General features: G+C 41.7%; 1 protein-coding gene across 1 annotated transcript in view; it reads left to right on the top strand.

Annotated features, from left to right (window-relative positions):
• Positions 1 to 18,583, top strand: part of MLLT10 (myeloid/lymphoid or mixed-lineage leukemia; translocated to, 10) — a 187,414-nt gene that overhangs the window by 161,109 nt on the left and 7,722 nt on the right. Inside the window, exons 14-17 of the mRNA XM_018564371.1 lie at positions 7,609 to 7,763; positions 14,959 to 15,147; positions 16,064 to 16,149; positions 17,634 to 17,983. Coding sequence (XP_018419873.1) covers positions 7,609 to 7,763; positions 14,959 to 15,147; positions 16,064 to 16,149; positions 17,634 to 17,983 — 780 coding nt within the window. The remainder of the gene's footprint in view (positions 1 to 7,608; positions 7,764 to 14,958; positions 15,148 to 16,063; positions 16,150 to 17,633; positions 17,984 to 18,583) is intronic.

Raw genomic sequence — 18,583 nt, 5'->3', positions numbered from 1 at the left:
TTAAGTTCAATCATCTTTGTGCCTAATTAGGTTTTTTTACCTCTTCTTTTTTCCATCTGTCAGAATCCTGACAGCGACGGGACCAGCTGACATATACTGTTAGGAAAGGGGATGTTTGCACACTTGCTAGCACTTATTCTATGAGTGTCATAGGTTTCTGTAGCATCTAATTAAAGGAAATGTATAGAGATTTTGTACATATCTTCTATATTCTGGTTCGGACTAAGAAATAACAACCTTAACATTTCTTTTATCTGGTATATATGATATAGTGAAGCCCATTTACTAACGGTGTTGAGGATTTGCATTTCAATTGTTTGGATAATTTAAGTGAATCTTCATAACTCTTTTAGTAAATCGGCCTCAGTGTATATCAATATTTTTTTTGTCAGCAGTCGGCTCCTTTTTACATGTTGGGAGCCTGTCACTTACAGAGATCAATAGCTAAAGCGGCAGTTTACACCTGAAAAAAAAATGAGACTGCAATGACATCCTTTGTCAGAGGTTGTATTGGGACAAAACAAGCGTGAGAGATGGCAGCTTCTGCTGTGCTGTCTCTTGAGGAAACCCATTTTTATGTATTAAAGCTGAACTCCAATGGATTTGTGTTTTCTATCCATCCAGTCTCTGTGAAAGCCCAGTCACTTAAGCAAGGTTGGTGACCCGAGTTTTCTCTGCTTCAGTTAACTGATAAAACTTGGTGACTTGCCTGTTCCCAGCCTGTGATTTGACAGTGATTTGAGTCCCCAAACAACTGGTGAGAGCATCATTTTTTCTCTGTCCTTTCCCCCCAGTCCACATGCTCCTTGTCAGTTCATAATTGGTTTCTAGTGCTGCCCCTTCCTCCCCTAACTCAGTTTTGCTGTACAAAGGCCAATACCAGTCCATATTCCAGTATTGACACTAGCTTACTTGAGTTAAAGTGACATTAAACCCTTAGATTTTTTAACATACACCAATACTGTAATGTGTGCCTTACTGTAATCCATGGTAGTTTCCCTTCTCTTTGCTGATCTTCCTTTTAAATCCTCATGTCTTCTCATGCTGGGGGGAACTTCCCTTTGCAGCTGAGTGCCTCTCCCTGTAGTGCTGGCTCAGGTTGCAAACCTACACACAGACGCAATGTATCCATTCCAGAGACAAGGCAGTCTGCTGCAAAACAGAAGTTCTGCCCAGCATGAGAACAGATACAGATTTAAAAGGAAGAGCAGCAAAGAGAAGGGAAACTACCATGGATTACAGTTTGAAGTTTAAGCTTGATTTGGAGAACCAGTCTAAATATGTCAAAACCTACAAAAAGCCTCTTACAACTTCAGTAGGGAAATATTCTGTCTGTTATGAACTATATCCTTTTAATTTTTTTAATGCCCAGCCTTACAATATTAAATTTGATTGATTTAGTAAACTATCATTTCAGTATTTATTTCAGAATATCAAATTTAATAAGCCAAGATTTGAGCACTGATTGAAATGTGGTGAAACACATTCACCAAAGAGGTTTGGTCTGCCACAGACATTAGAAGGCATTCAGCACAGGAGACGGCACTCGGCAGCAAGGTGTCCAATCACTGCATAGTACTCCATAGAAGTTCAGGGATGGTTCTGTGGACCTAGTAAGTGTGTTTATCAAGAGTGGAAGGGGACAAGGAGAATCTACCAATGCTACTTATCACAAGGGAGCATAATGGTGCTCAGGTATGGTGTTCTATCCAATCAACTTGTGGCCATCTACCATGGATGTGAGATTGCCACCTGTTCTGACCCTACATCTAGCCAGAGTGTCCTCCTCCATCTGTGGGCTGCATGATTGAGCGGTTTGTGTGTCCTCAAGACAACATTCTTTCCAGAGACAAATCTTTAAATGTGGGACTGCACCAGGAATTTGAGTACATTAGGCAGCAGTTTATTTTGTTCATTACAGCAGACCTAAGCACACAGACACATTTATGGTGAAAAGCCTGTCAATATTCCCTGGACTGTAACCAGTTAATTTTTGTTTCCAGAAAAACACCCAAAAGGCAACAAAAACGGTATGTAAAGCTTTTAACAGTTTAATTGACATCTCTAAATGAAATGAACAGCGCTTAAAGCAAATAATTTGTTACTTTGTCAATTAATGGCAAGCTCCAATTGAAGAGCAGCAAGCGTTTACCCTTAGTCTGAGACATCCATCTTGTGCAGCCAATAAAGGTAATGGAAGGCAGGATGGGCAACGTGCTTACTCAGCAATGGATGACATCACATGAACAAATGCACATCCAGAGATTGATCTACCACCGCCAGACAATGTTTCAGTGTCCTATGGGAGCACTTCTTATGTTCATGTCTGAAAGGATCATGTTCACCTTATAGGTTGCTTTGATGCACTTTAAGCAAGAAAGGTAGCATGTCATTGGCTGACAGCTGTGCATTCTGGACATGAGGCATGTTAGAACCATGTGAGAAGATCCAGGGGTAAAATAGGATTTTGGGCGTTATATTGGACCGCTTTCTAGCCCAGTCTGTCTTCCATAGTAAACATTGGGATTTGTGTGATAAGTGTCCCTACAGGTACAACACATTTTAATTATGGAAAAAATATCAGAAATAAAAAGTTAGCTCATCTATTATCAAGATAAAGAAATCCAGGGAATGAGACTGCTGGTCCCCTTCATAAAATGCTCCAAAAAAAAAGACGGGACTAGAACACCCAACGTTTATGCACATTTCATGTAAGAGATATAGAATTATATAACAGAATATTGCTAGACCATGGGTTCCTTTAAGCAGGTATTGAACAATCCATCCAATATACAAAGTCAGGTACATAGTATACATTCATAAATTTACTAACATAGTAGAAATTACCATGTTACCCTATACAGCATGGGTAGGCAACCTCTGCACTCCAGCTGTGGTAATACTGCAAAGTCCCATGAGACATTGCAAGATTCTGACAGCCACAGGCATGACCCCCAAAGGCAGAGGAATGACGGGATTTCTAGTTCCACCGCAGCTGGAGTGCCAAGGTTGCCTACCCATGCTATACAGGCAGTAGGGATTGCGGTCTTAGAAAAATGGCCCTTCAGGTCTACACCCTTCCTCACCTGAGACTTGCCTAGATTTAATACTGCAGAGTTGCTTCATGCTTGTTAAAGATTTTTGACTCAGAAGTCAGAATTCCCTACGTGTATACTTATGTGTCAGTGACATGGAGTACTAAAGACCGAATATAAGCATGACAGCCAGGGAACTAGCATTTTCAGCTGTGGCGACCTCTATATGCTTTTTTATGTCGGTTAAACCTGTTGGTGTCTATTTGAAATGTCAGACAGACAACTGACCAGCTGTGATTTTCCAGCTATCTCAACTATTTTCAATCAGCCTACGTTTGCAGAGGCAATCAACTGGATCAAGACATCGTACCACCAAGTGCTGACCATTTCACAATGTTGGCAGAAGGGTGCTTTTATCCAGTCGGTTGACTTTTGTGATTTGGAAATGTGGTTGGAATTTTCAGGAAATTGCAGTGTCTATGACCAGCATAAGGTTAGACATACTTTGCAAGCAATGCTCCTGATTGGCAGCGATCAGATAAGGATCAGGCTTTTTCACTCTTCCCATAGAGCAATGATCTTCTTCAGAGGCACGTGTTATTGCATGATGAGATTTTATAATCTGTGAGAGGATCTGTCTGCTACGAGCGAAGAACCTTCCTTATTCTGTAGGGAAAAATGAAAGATGCTCGTTACTACACGTATGGCTGCCTTTGTCTGTTACCAAGTCGGAGAGTGCATCTCGGTGGGTCCTGATGAAGCAGTATTGGGTTCAAAGACGAGCCTGTTCATCACCACCTTTTTTCGTTGAGATGTTTGACGATCTGCGGCCTCTTATTATGTATATAGTTTAGACATTTCTAATCATTTGTCCCCACTAATGTCAGAATATGAAACCATTTGAAACCCTTCTGGATTTCAAACACACCATCTTTATACATGAGCTGGGCATTTACTTTCTGCTGTCAAGTCCTTCCATCTGAATGATTATTCTCCTGATTAAATAAAAAGCTTTTCTTGCTAGGTACAGGAACATTTTCTACAACTGAGGACTCACTGACAGCAGTACTAATGTTCAAATATTTGCGGTGGGGGTGACACTTTTAGCTTACTGTGTGTGTTTTCTCCATCAATGGGGTAATTAATCAAATAAATAAGTTAAAGAGGTGGGGGCAGGACTTTGTACGCTGTGAAAATAGAGTACTCCTCTATTCAGCAACTCGAGACTCTTCCCCCGTGGATCTGAATTCTCTCTCCTTAGAAGTGCTCGTCCATCACGGTCCCAGCAATTCATCTGAGGGCCCCAGATTCCTGGTAGCCGGCCTGCGATCATAAGTCAGACTGACTAGCAGTCCCAAGGAGAATACTTTGCATTTGTTTTTCAATATGGGGATTCTCCTGTGAAGGAGCTCGGCTGACAGTTGAGAGACTGATCACAGCTTTTTAATCCCGTGTACATTTTTTAGGGAAATTGTATCTCGCTCGGGAGACGGGGGGCTGGTCCCTGGGCCCATTAGGTGATGCACAGCAAGAGACACCTGCTCTCCGCCAAGCTCTGTTTTCAATGGTAAAGCTCTGTTTTGCATGTATGGTAATGTCAGGAGCCGGACAATTATCAGCCTTGCGTGCTGGAAAACAACCAACGTTCCGCATTCTTTCACACAATCAAGGTTTGCGTCGCTGTAGGATTTGACTTGTTTTTTTTTTTCTTTTTATGTTCGATGCTTTCGTGCAGAGGTTTCATTGAAGTGAAGCTCTTTGATGTTAAATTGGACGAGACAAGCGATCCTGTTTTGTTATTGTTGGAATATTAGTAATTAAACAGTATGTCATCGCACAGGAAGGATATTTGTCATCAGATGCTTATCCGGACTTTTGGTTGTTTTTAAACAAAGATTGCTTTCGGTTATGTGATGCTCTGGTGGCCGTACTGCAAATCCTAAAAACAGCAATGAATTACAACAACAATTGCAGTATATTTAGACTCGTCAGAACACAAGTTATATGGAACTAAAACTTTTGTCCTTTTTTAATGAATAGGACGGGTTGGGTAAATATAATTACCCAGTTGAAGTTACAGAATTCGATATGCAGTCAAGTTGGCATTGTAGTAAAAGTTTAATAATATTGTCTCCACTTTTTTGTTACAATAGTTTACCCCACACCAGATATGACTGTGCCATTTAATAGGCACCAAAAAAAGACCCAGTGCTCTCAGTAATGCTGCCCATACATTCTGCGATTTTCGTTCGTGAATTTTCGTTGCTGCCAAGAACCCTCTTTCCATTCAAGCTCAAATACCCCATCATGCACAGACCAATGTTGTTTCGATCGTTCGTTAGCAATACTAACTCGCTGAAATTCATTGATCGACGGAACGGATTTTCATTTGCGCAATGTTCTTGCTGCATTTTTTTTTTTTCGTACAAAGACGCCACAAATCCATCGATTTTCGTTCGATTCGAAAAAAGTTTTCCAGCCTGACCCTTTGAGAAAATTTTGCCTGGAGTACAGTAAAATAAAAAAATTGTTGGGTTCCCATCAACTGATCGATTATCATGCGAAAGACCATTCGTGGACGATTTCCGTAAGATAATCGATAGGTGTATGGGCACCTTTACAGACCCAATCCCCTTATCAGCAGTACATGTCTGTGTGAGAACACTAGAGATGAGGAATGTTGCTGTTTATTGGCTCTGCCAGCACAGGGCACTGGGTGTGAGGGTAGGAAGCAGCATCTTCAGATATTTTTTTTAAACCATTTCCAAGCAAATTTGTCACAAATCATAACGTGGAGGTTCAGGACTAAAGAAATTAAAAGGTGTGAGACTGCAAATGAGCTTTAACAATTGCATCTCCATTTCTATAGCTGGGAGAGATTATAATCTGCAGCTTGAATAAGACGGTTACACCTATGGGGTGCCCGGATATAGTATTTTGTTCGCACAGGCGGTGCTGCTGTTTTTCTGATATTGCGCTGTAGTTCTGTATTTTGGTTATTTTTGATACAAATCCGGCTTAGCTGAAAAAGGACAGGAAGAAACTTCTTTAAAACTGAACACCAGGGAGATGTAAAAGACGCAAGTTACTGCTGCTCTGCACTCATGAATAAATATGTAAATGTATTTATAAATGCAAGCGGTGTAAGTAATGGTATTTAAAGGGTTTTCCTTCTCTTGCAATCCACTGTACAGCAAAGCTCAAACTAGAGGAGGGAGAAGCAGCATGGGAAGTTAATCCATTGCTGTGTTTATGTGCTAACATGAAGCATGCTAATAGGAGTAGACAACATAGTGACAGAGAGATTAGCTCATCAGTTTGCTGCTTATCCTTTCACTGTTGCAGGCTGGGGCAAGAACAAGACCTGTAAGGCCCCGCTCACACTGAGCGATTTATCGCGCGGTAATTCCCACGATATCGCTGCTATTTACCGCGCGATATCGCTCTCCAATGCATGGCAATGGGGCTCTGTCCGTCGCTGTCGCGGGTCGTGCGTCGCTACAGCAGGACCCTTTTTGGAGCGGATTTTGCCGCGATTCTAGCTTGCTCAATGCAAGCATTTGCGCGACATCGCCCAAAATGCCAATCGCGTGACAAACGCGCGATTTGCAAATCACTCAGTGTGAATGGGGCCTTAGTGTTACCTGCAGCAGAGAAAAAAATAGATCTCCTGCCCTGCCAGATAGGGCTGTGCTGTGTGGCAGAGCTGTGTAAATCTCAAGATTAAAAGGTACAGAAATACAAATCACATGGCAAGTAAAACCGCTCCCATATATGCATTTCTTTGGTGTATTAAACTTGGAGTTTAGCTTTGACTGCTTCAAGATTCTATGGTTTTGTCCTACCTCACTAGTATTACTTATAATACATTTATGGTTCTATTTTTTCTCAACTCTCATGTTGATACATTCTTCATGGAAGGGTGAACCAACACAGCCTGGAAATATCTATGCACCGTGTGCCTTTTGTACATATTGTAGTTGTAAATGCAGTTTTTCCTCTCTTCCCCCTTATTGATAAAACCGTTTTGTTTTACTGGTCTATTGAGAGTCGTTTCCTCTTCTCCAGAGAAAAGGGAACTATTGAGAAATATGCATCACCTCTTCATTGCAGAAGTCAGTGTAAGCTCGGGTGACTTATCATCTGCCTATGAACAGCGTAATTCCAGTGACATTTGGGGTTATTTGATTCTAGTAGTAACTGGTAGGCATCAAATTGTAGGGGAAGGAAGGAAGGACCGTCTTTATAATGGACTGCGCCAATAAGCAAACAGCTACAAGGCACTAGAATGTACACCCACTGTGCGTGTGTATTCGTGAAAAATGAATAACTCAATTAGCTCGGCACATTTAGTTATTGATATTTTAAGACATTTCTAATATTTATAACAGCCAGCTCTTTCACACAAAGTGAATTTTTCCATATTTAAGAAACAGATCTATTTAATATATTACAATGTACTTTGTTTTAGATTAGCATACATGACCTGAGGAGAATAAAAGAATGGAACATTCTGATTGTGTATTTGTTACACTGAAACATACCTCTTTGTATCTTTGTCTTCTCGTGGCAGGTCTCCTCTGAACAGCCTTTCAGCACGCTATGAACAGTCGGGGATCGGTAGTGGGGAGAGCGTCCCTTCAGTTGTTACCAGTATAGAACAGCTGCTGGAGAGACAGTGGAGTGAAGGACAGCAGTTCTTACAGGAGCAAGGGGCCACCAATGACAGTAAGTGTGCTGTGTGTGTAAGGGAATCAAATAAATCAATCTATGGGGCTTAAACTGACATTGTTTCCTTTGCAGGATTGTTGAAGCTGAACACTGGGCACAGATACTTTAAACATGCATTTAAACATATTGCTTAATTGTCACAATGGATATAAATCTACTTTGTATACATAAATACCTTTGCTAACCCAAATATTGGCTGCAGATAGCTTGTTCAAAAAGCAGAGCTATGGCTGGAACCCAGCAGGGCCCACCCACTATGGGCTTCCTGCAGAAAACTACAGGAGCGGGTGGATACAAAGCCAGTCACCCTGTACAAGGGAAGAGAGCAGGAGTGCCTGGTCTTTTTAGGGATGCACTGATACAGAGAATTGGAGTGAGTACTAGTTCTTGCCCAAATGCTCCCGATGCCTATCCTGAACTGTCGGTATCAGAAAGCCGGGTGGCGCATCATTACACGCTGCCCAGCTTTCTGATTGGCCAGGAAGCCGGCTCCATGCTCCCTCGTCACTTGGTGACCAGAAAGCTGGCTCTATGCTTCCTCGTCACCTGGTGATGAGGTAGCATGGAGCTGGCTTCCCGGCCAATCAGGAAGCCGGGCGCCATGAAATGACTGGCTCCCCGGCTTCCTGATTGGTCAGGAAGCTGGGCAGCGAGTCATTACCCGCACCCCAGCTTCCTGATTGGCCAGAAAGCTGGCTCCATGCTTCCTCGTCACCGGATGACGAGGAAGCATGGGGACGGCTAATCGCGAAGCCAGGTGGCGAGTCATTACACACTGCCCGGCTAATCAGGAAGCTGGGCGGTGAGTTATTACACGCTGCCCTGCTTTCTTAATGGGACTTCCGTTATCAGTATTCAGTATCGGCGAGTACTGAACAAAAAAATATTGGTACTCGATATCGGAAAACCGATATCGTTGCATCCCTATCTATTACAGTAAACTCCTGCAAAGTACAGGGATTCCTACTATTACTACATAGTTCCTAAGAGAAATAACCAGAGGTCACCAAGATTCCAGTAAGAATACACTTGTCTCCTATATGTAGATAATATTTGTTTTACATTTCAGCTTTAAATGCAGAATGACTGATGCTCTGTGTGTTTGTCTTGGGCTTTTAGCATTTTGTTTTCAAATAATACAAGTATGCCATGAAATCCATATTTTAATATACTGTGTGTGTTAAAGTAATTAATCTGTAACAAGAAGCAAGCTGAATTACACATCAGGGACATATTTATTATCTGTGGCTTTGGACCCTATACCAGGCTTTACTATCCAGAGGTTCCCCAGATCACTTTCTTTAACTTGGCAGTATGGGGAATTATAAAGCTATAAGCTACAGCGTATACTGCTTCATTTATTGTTCATCTGCTTGCCCTCACACACCAGTAACTAGATTCAAGTTGTATTTGCTAGTTATTTGCTGTGCAGATTCTAAATGGCTATAATCTTGGATGTGTCAAGATCAATATTCCCGCTCTTTACTAGCAGAAAGAAAAACACAAATAGCAGCATGGTGAAGGGAGAATAATTGGACTCGGTACTTCAGAGTAGAGCATACAAATTACATGCAGCTTACCTACAGAGAACTTCAGTTTTTTGTTTTTGGTAGCACCCTTGTCCACCCCAGTGGCATTAAATATGCTTGCTGTCTGTCAGTGGTTGGAGGGCATATCATACTGATGACACTATCCTCCTTCAGCCTTCACTTCAAGCTCAGGTTCCCTTTATGCTCTTTGTGCTCATTGCTTCCAGATTTCCCTCTAATGCACTGTTTTGCCTTCTACCTACAATGCCCCTCGGTCTGCTACATGGTCCTCTGCCATCTCTTTGGTGCACTGAGCACCAAACAAAATTCTGTCCAAGATAAAGAGCAGACTTGGGGGTGGTTGCAGTCTAGTGAGTAGCGTTTGTAGTTTCAACAATTCAAGACTTAGATTTCCATTTTTTTTTTTTTTAAATAACAATGCAAATACCCCTTTAGTGCACAGTTGGAAATTAACACTTAATTGGTCTACCCACCTCAGGCTGCTGGTAAACTGGATTATGATTGGATGATATTATTTTATTTCCTTAATTTAGATAACGTCAACATATTAGCCAGCACCCTGATCATGTCTGTCCTCTCGTCTCCACGCTGCAGTCATAAACACAAATAATTTGGTCAATTGATAGGCAGCCCATATCTTCTTGGACTATGGGGACCAGACAAAGCACCCAGAGGAAGCATAAATGTACTCTTGGGCTCCTTTTACATATATAAACACACCGTGTGTGTGTGTACACATATACAAACAACTGACTAGGGTGAAAATTGCTCAACCCCAAAATGTCCTGATATAGATATTGTGAAAGAAGATACATTTTGAAAAATGTGAATCTTCCGATATGAATAGCATCCTGACAGAATTCTAATTGTGAAGAAATTCATGCAGGGATAATCCTTTAAATGTAAGAACGACAGGGCCATCCTGCATCTCATTTGGTCACTCTGAGAGCCCCTTTGTATCCGCGGGTCAAGCTAAGTACTTGTGAAATTGCCAGATGTGACCATTCCTGATAGAGGTTTCTCTACCAGAATAGAGGTCACAAAAACAAAGAGAACTTTATTGTATACTGTATGATTTTCAACAAACAAGCTTGGAGCAGCAGAACACTTAATACCACAACATTCCAAATCTTGTGCTTTCCGGGCAGGAAATAAGCATTCAGCAAGAAAGCCTTTGTTTCCAGGGTCCTGTCAATAATCCCATTTCTGCTGTCAGGAGTGAAGAAAGCTCAGGAACTATGTCTCCCATAGGTATACAATAAACTGCTGGACATTCTGACCTATAATCCAGTTTCAGTGGTTGTAATAGCTGCGGCCAGCCATATTAGCTGTTTATGTAGTGCTTAGAGCACTGCATATCTGGGGAAATAAATAGGCTTTGACACCACCCCACTTAAGTTTGGGGTCTATTTTGGAAGGCACACTTTGTATTGCAAATGCTCACTGTGGGGTTTTGGACTTTTTCCCAGTATCTATGAAGCCAGTCAGAAAAGGCCCTGGTTGCTCCCCGGAATAATCATGCAGTTTACTTCTGCACAGCTTCCAGAGGTTTTCAAAGCTCCATCCTAAGGGGATATATACCTTCTTTTTCTTGTTAAATGTATCTTTTTTTTATTTCGATCCTGCATATAATCTGCTACTCTGAAAGTGGAACTGAATCAAAAAGTAAAGACTTGCTATGTTATAGGAAAACCTTAGAAATGTTAATTGGCCTTAAACACCACCCCCCAAAAAAGTTTTGTTTTTTTTTTAGTCTGGAATTGCGTATGCTGTATGTGAAGGTGCCTAGACACTCCTGTGACTATAGCCTCATAGTTGTATATCTACAGTGTAAGATCTAAGCCACTGCTGCCTCTGAATGCCAGTCTCAGGAGATGTGGAGTGATATTTGGTCACTGTTCTCCTTACTGGGTGATCCAACATAAGAAAGCAAGGCCCTACTTCTACCAAGATGGCCACCTCCACACAGAGACCCAGTGCAGAACAAAGCATGGTAAGACAGTTATAGGGAAAGCTCAGCTGCTGAGAGACCACAGGCCATACTGGTGACTTGTATTTTGCCTGTCTTTTTCTAGGTACAACTTTCAGAACTTGTGTTCTTTTTCAGCCAACCACTGTCCTTTTCCTTAACCAACCTCCCACCATTCCCCTTTTCATTTTTTTCACTAGAGCCAGAATAGTTACTCATTAATATAAATAAGGAAAGATCCTTTGGGTACACATTGATGGCTAAATGACACTTTTGCATTGTGTCATATTTGAAGTGCAATTAATCACGCCTCTAATTGGCTTCAGTTAATTCTTGTGAAGCTGTGCATTTTTTAGAGCGTGTAGTTTTGTCTTACTTTATTTTGTTTTAATGAGTACATTTTTATGCATTTGATGCATTCATTGCACAACTGAAAAACAATGTCTGGGGAGATCATCTTTAAATTTCATCATACTGATTTTAAAGTGTGTATCATTGGTATTTTTCTTGCTCTTTTGATGCTAGAAGCACCTAAAAATGCTGATCAAAACCATTAGAGCTATTATATAGAGCAGGCAGAAGGCTGAGGACTAGTGACGATTTTACCTTGGGACCGCCGTCAGCTGTTATACTTTGTTCTGCACTGTATCTATCTCAATAGACTCTGAAGAGATGATTTTTCCAGGATCGCCTAAAGGTGGACAGAGTAGGAGATAAGCGGATAGATCGGGGAAGGAAGTTCCAGAGAATGGGGGACACTCTGGAAAAGTCTTAGAGGCGAACATGCGAGGAAGTGATGAGAGCTGGAGAGCAGGAGGTCTTTGGAAGAGTGAAGGGGGCAGTTTGGGTGATATGAGATGAGGTGGGTGATGTAGGTTGGGGCGGATTTGTCGATGGCTTTGTAGTAATTTTGTAATTAATAATAATTAGAATTAGTTCCCTTGCTTTTCTCTGGAGTTGAGGTGTTCACTAGCAATTCACCATCAGTCATTGTTTGCAATCCGACTTGTCTCTGCCTTAAGGTGCCCATATACTGCACGATTCTCGTACGAGAATCGCGGGAAATCCCGCGATCGTGCAGTGTGAATGAAGACGTGCAACCGTTTCTTTTGTCTAAGGAGCATGCTAGAAAACCAGACTAAAATCGTGCGATTTTCGGCTGGTTTGAATGATGCTCGGGAGACAAATGCCGAACGGGCCGGTGTGCGCACGCGCACACTGCCCGTTCAGCATTGCGGTCATCGCAAGTACGATCTGCCTGTCCAAGATGGGCAGATCGTACATTTTTAAAATTACTTTACAACCATCGCAAGACTGAGGTCTTGCGATGGTTGTAAAGTGTATGGCCACCTTTAGACAGGCACAGAGAGTATTACGCTATTGCAGCTGCTTTAATCCCTTCACTTTACCAGGTTATGTCTAGTGAGGTCCAGATTGTGGAAATCAGGTTTGTAAGGCAACCTAAGAATCGCGCTTTACCAGTTTGCACTGTACGGAAGCTGTGTGAAAGTTGAACAAGCACGAGCTGTCAGGTTCTCTATGTGAATAATATGAATAGCAGAAATGTAATAAGAAAAGGGATTTCCTTGGATTTAGGTCCCAGCTTATGTTGGTTTTACCAGTTGGTGGTTGTCAGAGCTGAGGTGACATTTGCCAGTAAATATTTTACTCAAGTGGCACCACATGAGCCTGCCGGGAAAAATTGTTCCCTTCCATCTCATCAAAGAGCAGGAAATCTCTGGTCTAAGACTATTGGTGGTCAGAATCGGAGCACAGATAACCCTTCCCCTTTGTGACTGAGCAGGAGCATTGAATATTTCCTCATGATTCCAGAGGCTCTTGATACTGCACATTGTGTAATTGTGTTCTTAGTGTTAGTTGTGGTTGGTTTCATAGCCAGGGGACAGAAATTAACCTCTGAAATTTTTCTGGATTTTTTTAGATGTGCTTTTCTTTACTGACACATTTAAATTGTCTTTAAACCTAGAAAGTAAAACTGCTCCAAATGTTTATTCTTTATAAATACAATACAGTTATCCCGGTAATTTAATTGCAGTTTGTAAATTTGTCTAAAATAACTGTTGAGCCGTCCAGTTGCAGCTTGTTCTCAGTGCTGACTATTTATAAGTGACGACACTGACCACACGCTTCTAATGCCATGGTAGCATTGTCACTCCACTGTGCACACTCTTGTATATGGAATACAGCACATTGTGCCCACACAAGGGAGCCTGGGACTTGTGGTCAGGAAGCTGATAGGGACATCACTAGTGCTCATGATCCAGTTCGCCTATGTTTAGTCCAATGCCCGGCCCTTCAGATTGGAAGAGAGCAGGAAATTTAGGTCACATGACCATTAACATAACAGACTAAAAAGATATTCTTTATTTTCTTTATAAAAGTCACATATGTTGCTTAATATGCCAGTGTTATTGAGGGAGAGGGTTTGCAGAAGTATACGTTCCTATGTGCATACAGATTGCGCAGTTTTCTATATTTCAAAGGTACTTTGCAAATATATTTTACCTGGAGATCCTACCTGTCTCAGTGCTTTTTGTAGCAGGTTGACAATGCTAAGCTGATGGCATCTGCAGCGCTGTCATCCTACCGTAAGGCTGGGGTTCACACCTGGGCATTTTTCAGCGCTGATCGAAGCGCTGAAAAACGCTCAAACAGTGAAATCCCATACTTCCCTATGGACATGGTTCCCACCTGGGCGTATTGCAGCCCGTGGAAACGCGCTGAAAAACGCCCTACGCCCAAACAAATACAGGAGCTTCTTTGGGGCTAGACTCGAGGATGATGTGTGGATGCTCAGTGTTCCTGCAGTCGCCACACTTTGGGCAACTCACCTGGTCAGCACATGCCTCCTGCAGGCCTGATACCACAGGGGAGCATGGGACTAAAGTCCTTCAGTGTAGGGTGTGATGACAACACACTGTGCTTCTCAGCAGCAACAGCCCCAGCCCTGCAGATGCAGTAGCAGTGCAATAGTGGTCACATGACCAAAAAATTAAAAGTATAATATATGTATTTCACCTGTTTTTAGCAGTTTGCCTGGAGTTTAACTTTAAAGGGTACCTAAACCCGAAAACAAAAATGTAATATATTGCAGCTTACAGTCTGTAGATTTGGTGGCTGCATTTGTTTTCTTTTTTTAATTAAGTTTCACCTGGTGATTCTGCCAGTCATGGGATGACAACACACCCTTCTGCAGCAAGACAACAGAGACAAGATAAGACCACAGACTCCTGCCCCTCTCCTTTTCTCCATAATATGCAGGGTGTGGTTCTGTAGTCCTACGCTTAATGATTAACAATATAACGGATAATACAAGCAGAGAGCATAGGAAGGTATCGGCTCACAAGACTTCTGGCAGGATCAAGCTAGATGTAGCCATGGAGGATAGGAAATTCCTATGCAGTAATGCTGTGGGGACAGTGTTCATCCAGCTGTACACTAGACGAACCCTTTAGAAGTCTGCCCCTTAATATTGTTAAGAGAAGTTCATTGTTGGGGGTTTAGATATCCTTGAAGTAACCCAATTGTAGCTCTGCTTTGATCAAATATTGCGGAAGTATATTTTGCGTATTTGCAGATTGTCGTTGTGCAGAATGTGAAATGATTTCTTTGAACGAATTGGGTGACCCTGATTACTTTTTTCTGTTATCAGTTTTAGGGATGCTGAAATCCCTTCACCAATTGCAAGTGGAGAACCGGCGACTGGAGGAGCAGATCAAAAATCTGAATGCCAAAAAAGAGCGTCTTCAGCTCCTCAATGCCCAGCTGTCTGTTCCCTTCCCAACCATTACCTCCAACCCAAACTCCTCTCCCCAAGTGCACCCATACCCATTCCAGAACGGTAAGGACAGCTCTGACATGTGCATTTTCTAACCTTCAGGATCTTAATTGCAGATTGATATTCCTCGGCTGGAATTGTTTGATTTTTCTGGGATTTCTACGCTACTGCTGTCACCATCGGTCTTGTAAATTGTGAAGTTTTCTTAATACTTTTTAAATCCAACTATGGAAATCCAATGTTTATTCTAGAGAAGCCCTTTTTTGTGTGTTGAGACTTCTTCCATTAAAGGGTCATTATGAAACCCTCTGTTATGGCTTTTTGTACTTTTGGAATACAGATCCTAATTTCATTGGCATCTTTGGGGTTGTCGCTTCATTTTACATTGAGCGTTGTGTGCATATGCTTTCTCTGAAATACAACCGGCTTCTACTCCTGCAAAAGGAAAGGAAAGTCATGTCCGTTTTATATTATCTATACCACAAACTTCTGTGTACTTCCGCAAGCAATATATTTGGAAATAAGTCTTCTCGGAATCCGTTACTTGGCCAGTTTGTGGACAAACCATTTAGAAATCTTTGTAAAAAAAATTGGACTTCATCCTGTCTTCCTGTGTGTGTCTTGACCTCACAACGTTACTTGACTTGTCTATAAAGTGCAAAAGAAGCACTTGGAGTCTCTGTAACAACATGGAAGAAAATGTCATGAATTGAAGGAGATTAACGGAAGCCTAATATTCTGGCATGTGTCACTATGAAATGCTCATTCTGCCAGTTGCTTTCTGTTGTTTTAAATCTTGTGTTTAGAGCAGTTGTTACAATAAAGTTATAATTTATCTTAAACCTTTTCGACTCATTCATTGCAATGCTATAAAATAGCTGAGTAATGGCAATCATGACTGATTGATTTTATTTTACCAGTTTAGAAAAAAAAAAAAAAATGTACTTAATGCTGGATGATATGTTTGACTTTTTTGTAGCATCGACCACAGATTCGCTGAGCATCAGTAAAAGCCCGCACCTGGGAAATTTCCACGCAGAAAATGCCCATCATGCCACACATCAGGTATGTGGCTGGAAATGAATGTAACTTGTTTTTTTTTTGTTTTTTAGCCAGGATACAAGCCGAGCACAATGGAGCTTTCATACAAGTGCTAGCAATGGTTCTGCTGCATTGTGTGCCTTTTCTGTGCAACTTGGCTGCAGGTTCTTGAGAACATGTTGTTGGGGATTGTGGTAGAGGACAGCAGCAGTGCAGGAGCTCTCTGGAGCATCTTATTCCCCCTCCAAACACACACACCTTGAGCATGGCAGGTTCTCTAGAGATCAATGAGAATCAAAGTGAGATGGTAGCTGACATAAAGTAAATGTCCACCTTTTGCAAATGAGAAGCATTTATGGTGGTAATATAGAGGTGCAGTGATGATGTATATGTGTGTATATTTTCATGACTCACATTGCAGGCTTTCTTCATTTTTTAAATTAACTTTTTATTAGTCCTGAAATCTACAAATTCAAAATTTTCTTCACAGGAAATTCAGTTTGATACCAGGGTCGTATTGTAAAGCAGCCTGTAAACATCTGCTCTCCCCCCTGTGATTCTGTGTAACACGATCACTAAACATCACCTCTGCCTTTGCACACAATACATTGCCCTGCCCAAGGTGGGATTACCTACCGTATATGAATACTAATGAAGCTCAGAGAGAGCTCAGTTGTAACTTACACAGATTGCAGAGCACAAATGTGGCCATTTCCATGCTGGTATGAAGAGGAAAGCTAACAAAATTGAAAGTTTCAGTGTACTTACACAGTAACTGCATATGGCTGCTTCATGTTCACTCGGTGTACATTGCTGGTATATGTTTTTGTTTTTTTGTAAATACCTCCGCAAAGAAGGAAATGGGCTTTAAAGCCACTCTGACACTAGAATAGCAATTTATTTAAACATACCCACCTTTAGCGCTGCCACTCTTTGCTGTATTGAAGGGGTACCGCTGCTTGAAGAATCTTTAGAATCCAACACTTCCAGGAGTGCTAAATGCTTGGTCCCCCACTGCACTCGGTGGTTCAATCTGCCAGCCCCTACAGCACTACTGTGTCATGTAGTAATGCTAGTACCTGAATTTGAGTTATTAGCCACTTGCAATCCCTTTTACAGCTGAGCTTAGACAAGGAGAAGCAGCATAGGGAGCCAATTAATTGTTCTGCAGCTCTCATGTGCTGACAAGTAAAGTGCTGATAGGAGGAGAGCGTACAGTGACAGAGAGATGAGCTCATTAGCCTGCCGTTTTTCCTTTCACTGTCCAGTCACAGGCTGGGAGAGGCACAAGACCTGTATATGTTAGTGAACCATTATGGCTAAAAATACTGTAGTGTCAGGAATATATACGGTCATGTTGAAACCGTTATAAACCTTCTATTGCCTTTTATACAATGTTCTGAATTAGTGCAAATACTAAGTGCTCCGAAGTGCTCTGATATGGATGTAGCATTACTATAAACTTTGGCAGTGTCTTGGTAAAACTCATCTGTCTATTTTCTTTCCAGGATCTTACCTCGAGTGGGCACAGCACCAGCAGCTCTTCATCCCTCTCCACTCCGCCCCCTGATGGCCAGAGTCCAGCCCAGCATGTTCAGGGGATCCAAAGAATCAATGGTGTGACAATGGGAACACTAACCAGTGGCATTCAAACAGTCACACCAACTCTTTCTGCAATGCCGGGAGTGGGTGCAATAATTGGAGCGTTGCCGGCAAACCAGTTGGCTATTAATGGCATTGTCGGGGCTTTGAATGGAGTGATCCAGACCCCAGCTACACTGCCCCAACCCACTGGCCTTACTCATGGGACAATATTATCTAATGTAACGCATCCCATTTCTTCCACACTAACAAATAGGTAAGTATTTAATATCATAAAATAAAATGGTTACCTGTTGTTTATTAAGTGGATGTCATTGACTACTAGTTCTTGAGGTTTATTCATATAGCTGCATTTATCTGGATAACTAAATGGGAAAACAAATCCAAATTCTTAAATCTAATCAGTCCTGAACACTTGTTTAACCACTTCAAGACCAGGTGTTTAGACCCCCTTCCTGGCCAGGCCATTTTTCAGTATTCAGCGCTGCGATACTTTGACTGACGTTTATTCCGTCATGCAACGCTGTACTGAAATTAATTTTACACCATTTTTTGGGGACAGATAGAGCTTTATTTTGGTGATATTTAATCACCACTGGGGTTTTTATTTTTTATTATAATTAGGAAAAATTACTGAAAATTTTGGGGGAAAAAACGTTTTTTTTAACATTGTTAGGAAACATTTATTATTACCCAGCTTTAAAATTGCGCGCACCCGCGACATCGCAGAAAACGACCGCAACCAAAATTAGCCATAGGCGACGCTTTAAACGTTTTTACCGCTCATCAGTTTAGTGTTATCAGTGATTGATGGCCCTAGACTTATTGCTCTCACTGCGACGTTCGCGGCGATATG

Source organism: Nanorana parkeri, unplaced genomic scaffold (genome assembly GCF_000935625.1).
Source record: "Nanorana parkeri isolate BGI_ZX_2015 unplaced genomic scaffold, ASM93562v1 scaffold23, whole genome shotgun sequence".
NCBI lineage: Eukaryota > Metazoa > Chordata > Amphibia > Anura > Dicroglossidae > Nanorana > Nanorana parkeri.
This window is presented reverse-complemented; position numbering and strand designations above follow the sequence as displayed.